Here is a 6,000-nt window from a genome sequence, read left to right as displayed (position 1 = left end):
CTTTCCTCATAATGTCATGGTAAATACTTTTGCTGCCCCAAAACCACAGGACTTGATTGCATACACATGCATACTCCTTTTCAGGGACTCTTCACCTTTCTTTCTATTTATGCAGCCAAGGAAATCAACCATGATTTAATATTCTGTCTCAAAGAAAGAGCATTGTGGTGTTTCACTGTCCCAGCACAGCCCTGCCTGTGCTTAATTCTTGCCTTCTTCAGGACAAACTCATTGTGCCAGGCTCCTCACAGGAAACGCTCTCGGCAGTGTTCAGACCATCTGTCTCAGCACACAATGCTGCTGGTGTCTGAGGGCTGTGGCTTACAATCTCTGCTCTACAGAGTTGGAGTGGCTTAAGGTATTATTAATATCCAGCTGCCTGAGCTGCCTCTCACCTGGAGATGAGGGCATGCATCCTGGCTGCTCACCTGCTGCAGCTGCCAGCCCAATCCTCACTTGACAAGATATCAGATTCAGAATGTGAGAACAGGTAAAAACTGTGAAAGCAGAGGGACAGGTGGAAAGCTGTCCCAGAGAATATCTTTAAAACCACTGTAAGTCCTTCACCAGGTCTGTGAGTTTTCTGCAGAACATAGCAAAGGCTTGAAAAGGGCTCTTTTGGCTTTAGGGAATCATATTGTAAAGCAAGTCTGTGTACATCACTGCAATGATGATTATTTTCACTTCACTTCCAATCCACTGATACTTTATACCGTTTCACAGATGAAGGCCATATTAGCATCAAGAAATCAAAATAACTGGAGTTAGAATTTCTGCTATCCATGTTTTGGGTTTAGGTTTAGTAGGAATAGACTACTTTTGACTTCTGTAGAGACCTGAGGTAGGCAGAAGCCTACAGAATCCATCTTGCAGCTACTATGACCCTATCTATTAAATCACTTCACAGGCTTAAATTTATCCAACACAAAGCTTACAGCGGCCTTCCAAGGTTGCTTCAGCTGCAGTCCGGCCAAGGAAGAAGGCTCATATTGGCTCAGTGCAATTACATTTGAATAAATACATAAAAGGTACAGAAAGACAAACTTACCTGATCCAGGAGGTATTTGGTGTAATTCTAGAACATGATGGTAGAGAAACATAATGCAGGGTCATCGGTGGTGAACATTTTTTCCCATTAGCCTGGATACATATACTTTTGGCCTCTTTACGCGTTGGTGGGAGAGCAAATGTCATTTGTGTATCATTCAGCACATTTCTGACTTTAATGCTGGAGAAGAAAGAAAACAAACACTGAAACACAAGATGCCACTTATTGGTGTTACTACATGAAGCCTATAGCCTACAGCAAGAGATAAGGAGAAAAGAGAACCGAATCTCTGTCTGAGCTGCCAGATGGAGGTGGAAAGAGAGAGCAGGGAGTTGAAGAGACAAAGTAGGGCATCTTTTGAATGAAGTTGCTATGTGACAATAATCACACAAAACAGTATAGATAATCAGCCCTGGGATGAGGCTATGTAATGTGTGATTTTGCTGTTTACTGTGCACTTCTCCATGCTAACAGCATGCTTCATGAGCTAGTCAAGAATGAGAATCTTCATTTTCCTTTTCTTTCTTCTTTTTCTTTCTCTCTTTCCTCCTGTTTTTTCACTCCTTCCTCTTTCTCTGTACTTCCTGTCTTACTCTCCTTCTCTCCTCTTTTCTCTGTGGTTTCCTGAAAATTCATGGTTGAAGCAAAAATTGATCACTACCTTTTCAAGTGCTAGCTATTTAAAATGGGCCTCCTAATCACAGACAGCCATTGCAGCTGCACCTGAAAATAACTGATTCAGAATAAGACTGCCTAATTATCTAGGGGCTTACACAGTGTGATCATCAACAGAGAAAAACAGGAGCTGTTGTACAAGAGATTTCATTCCCTGGCATGGTGTCTGTGCTTTACAAGCAGAATCCTAGAATATATGAGGAATATTTTGAAGCAGAGGAGATTCAAACAAAAACTGAGGCTTTCCTGTGACCTGGCTTCTTGGTGCCTGCTAGAAGGCATAGAGAGCCACAGATATGAAACTGTCCTACTGCCACTGAGAGAACAACCCGCTCATCCTCTGTGCTGTACTCAAACACCAAATTCATTCTCATCCTTTGGTAATCTAAAGTGAAAGTTTAACTAAAGGAGTGCAGAGTATCCCCTGCTCTGCTGAGGAGAGTTATATGACAGCTGTTCACACAACCATATTGCTAGAGCAAAATGGATATAATTTTCACCATGCAAAGTAAATAGTGTTATTTTTCAGTTTAACTCACACGTCTGGTTTACAGCCAGTGATTCCAGTCAGTATCAGCTTTATGCCTGATGCACGTGTAAAGTTTTCTCCTTTGACTGTTATTTCACTTTTGCCTAATGTAGAAATCCACAAAGGTTCAATGGATTGAATGCTGATATGCTATTAGGAAAGAAAGCAAAACAAGATCTGGTTATGAAAAGGCTGGGCAGATAAGCAACAGCTGTAAAAACAACCAGCACTCAGGAACGCAGATTTTATGGCACCGGGATACATTTTTATTAATAATTTTAAATCCTGTTTAACTTAATCCTGGGAAGTACTGTCAATCACAACTTCATTACAAAGCAACTATTTTCGCCTACATATTTTATATTTCAATTTATCTCATAAGAAAGTTGCCTAAAGGAATCACAGTCTGACATGCTGGAAGGTAGGTAGCATAAAAACCCAGCTTGAAATGATACATTTCCTGTGACCCCTGAAGAACTAAAAAAAAAGTCAAGACAAAACCCATGGTGCTGTCACTATGAGAGATCAGATGAACAAATGAAGGCATCTTTGGTGACCTGAAAAGGGGAAGCAGGGTGAAATCCTCGAATGAAAATTTGAGAAAGTATCCCAGAATTAGCTTTACTAGAAAGTCTTTTCAAAATCGTACAGAGAATTAAAGGTATAAAACAACTGCAGGGGAGTCTTTTGGTATCTTATTTTTATGCTAAGAAGTTCTCCAGCATTTAGAAACAACTCTAGTTTGCTGTGATGTTGTCACAGTCTTGCAGAAAACTGTGCTCTTCTTTGTCTATGTTTACTTATTCTAACTTACTAACACTACTGAGCAAGAAGAGATATTTTTTTCCCCTACTGTATTCGCTTGATACTTTTGACAGCATCTCATGTTTAATCAGTTTTGCTGCTTCCCCAGTTTTACAATCACACAGACAGCTTCCTCTCTGTCTATCTTTCAGACAACAAACTGAAACATTCAAAAAAACAGGAAAATACGCATGTGAAACCACAAACTGGGACCTGCTCAGGCAAACCATTTCTAGCTTAACTTTAGACTGCCTGTACTTCTAGTTTAAATTGAGTTTTTAGAGCATTGTGATTATCCTGATTTTTGCTGTGCACCCATGGACACATTCACTGGGAAGTTCAGTCTTCCTGATCCTGTTAAGGGTGCTGGTGCACAGCCTCTAGGAAAGTCCATCCTACAGGTTTTTCTCACCATTTTCATGTACCCAAAGCAGCACTAAGACTTTGGGCTGGTAGCCTGAGGGGACCATCAGGGTCACAACACTTTGACCATTTCAAAAAGGTGCCAGCACATTGTCCCCACATGCTGCCACGGTTCACTGAATGCCAGAGCACTCCAGAGCAAATGAGGCATCTGTCACCACTGACTGAAAGCTGCAACTTGTGCCTTAGGAAAAGGCCAGAGAGTGCAAAGGCTGGGGCCAGAGGTCCTGAAAAAGGGCCTCCAAGATGACCTCTTGCGTGGATAATAGAGGAAGGCAAAGGAAATCCCTCACAAACAGCCTGAGGGGGAAAATTCACTCCCACGATGATCTGGAAATCAGTTTAATCCTTGGGACGGGACAAGTGAAGCAGAAATCTAAGAGATTAAAGCCAGCAAACCACTATTTCTTCACCTGCATCTTTCTGCTAGTGTCCAAACTCCAGTGCACCAAGGTCAATATCCTCACACAAATTCAGAAGCCAAATAGCACAGAAAGGAGGAAAATACTGTTTTGGGTTCTCACTGGTAACCACCAGGGATCCCTGAAGCACCAGAATACCACAGTATGACACAAACACATGGAGATCCCCAGACTGCATCAGGGCTGTGAACCCCAGTGAGGGAAATGCCAGGCACCCATTGCTCAGGGGTGCAGTGTTTCACTGTGGTGCCTCAGGGCTCCCACTGGTCTTTTTGCCAGGCACCACACATCACAGAGTGCTTCAGATGACCTGCCTTGCTTCTTTTCTTACACACAAAGAAATCACGGTAAGTATCGTTCACAGAAAGTTTCAATCCCCTCTGCAATCACACCTTCCCTGAGGCTGCACAGCACCGAGTCCCTCACAGCATCCTGCCTTGGCCTCCTGGAGTCAGTGCAGACACAGCACCGAGGCAAGATGACCTCAGCTACTCAAGAGTCCAACTCCCACCCCGCCTGACTGCCATAATCTGCAATACTTGCCTCAGCAGCAAAAGAACACAATGATTTCCTCACTGCAAACAGGAAGGACCCAATGCCCTCACTGGGCTCTGCAGTGCCCATTTCCCCAGCGCCAGAAAGCCCCTGACCTGCCAGTTGCTACATGGCAGGGGGAGCAATTCCCAGGGGCAAGAAGGGCCACAGCAGAGAGGCAGAAGGATATTTATAAAAATCACTAGTTGTGAGGCATGTGATTAAAGTGTAAGCATGCAAAGAGACATACAGAAAGCGTGCACCAGGTCCTCAGGTAATGTAAATCAGCACAGGCCTGTCAGCTTCAATAGAGTTCCATATTTCTGAGCTACAGCCTCCTCCCCCCTCCCCTGGACAGCCTAACACTTCCCTGGGGCTGTGTGAACCGTGGCAGCCACGTCCTCAGAGGTGTGGTAAGCATGGCTGCAGGTCTCACAGAGGTACCTGGCAGCAGCCCAGGTTAAGCAGTGTCTGCCACCCTGGGGAGCCCCTCTCTGGCACAGCCCCTCCTGCATTGCTGACACACAGCCCCGAAGAGCTGCATGGAGGAAGTGGCCCAGACGAACAATAACCTGCTGAAAGATAACACTTATTTCCAGCCAAAGCAGCTCCCTAGCCAAGGGTACTCAATCCAAACCACTCCAGCTGCTGCTCTGGTAGGGGAGGGGGAAGGTGCATGCATAGCAACCAGCAGCTGGAGCCAGGAGGAGGGCTGGGGCTGGCACTGAAAAAAAGTATATTAATCTAAATGCTCAGCTGGGGTTGTGGGAAAACACAAATCCTCTTTCTCCACTCCCCAGTATGTTCTCCTTAAAGCACAAGCAGTCAAAGGAGAGCAGGATTTCAAATGCAATTTCAAGCTCTCTGAATGGATCAATCACTTCTAAATAAACATCTGCCTTTGCACTGCCTCTGGTGCTTTCACTGCCTTGTCCATCACTGTCTTTCCAAGATAAGGCATGTGGAAGAAAGCCATCTCCCAGGCAATTCCAACTATTTACCAATGTCAAATTAATGCACTTGGAAGCAGAGCAAAGAAGAATTTCCTCTGTTTCACCAGCCATAATGCTTTAAATGCAGATCAAATCCAGAATATTAATGCTCAGAAGCACAAGTATTACAATCCCACGCGTCTCTGTGAAAAACAAGATGTATTTTGTGATTTTGTTTAAGAAACATCAGCTGAGCAGCTGAATTTAAGAGGTAATCCCTGTCTTGAGAAGTAAAAGTCTGGGTAGTTCTAATGAAACACTTAGAGATAAGTCACTATTTATAACAACTGTGCATCACTCACAGAAAAGCAGAAACCAGAAAGTGTAGGCAGCAAATCTCTACATACTTACTCATCAGTCAGTTTTCTCTCCACTACTCATTTCTTTCCTAACACCTGTCATAAGCAACCACCGATAAAAAGATCACTCAGTTTTGTGGGAAAATAAAAACATTTTGGTTCCATAAAGAATGAAGGGATAACCTTGTGGTTAGAGGGCTAACCTATGATCAGAAGGTTAAAGGGCTGGCCTATGAGATAAATCCTTTAGACTGTATGCACATATACAATCTAT

General features: G+C 43.6%; 1 protein-coding gene across 1 annotated transcript in view; it reads right to left on the bottom strand.

The window, feature by feature from the left end:
- Positions 1-6,000, bottom strand: part of PLXNC1 (plexin C1) — a gene marked incomplete at its 5' end in the record, with an annotated part of 70,607 nt that overhangs the window by 37,919 nt on the left and 26,688 nt on the right. Inside the window, 2 exons of the mRNA XM_031057555.1 lie at positions 1,049-1,228; positions 2,263-2,402. Coding sequence (XP_030913415.1) covers positions 1,049-1,228; positions 2,263-2,402 — 320 coding nt within the window. The remainder of the gene's footprint in view (positions 1-1,048; positions 1,229-2,262; positions 2,403-6,000) is intronic.

Source organism: Geospiza fortis, unplaced genomic scaffold (genome assembly GCF_000277835.1).
Source record: "Geospiza fortis unplaced genomic scaffold, GeoFor_1.0 scaffold186, whole genome shotgun sequence".
NCBI classification, from domain to species: Eukaryota; Metazoa; Chordata; class Aves; order Passeriformes; family Thraupidae; genus Geospiza; species Geospiza fortis.
Note: the sequence above shows the minus strand (reverse complement) of the source record. Positions and strands in the feature narration are given on the sequence as shown.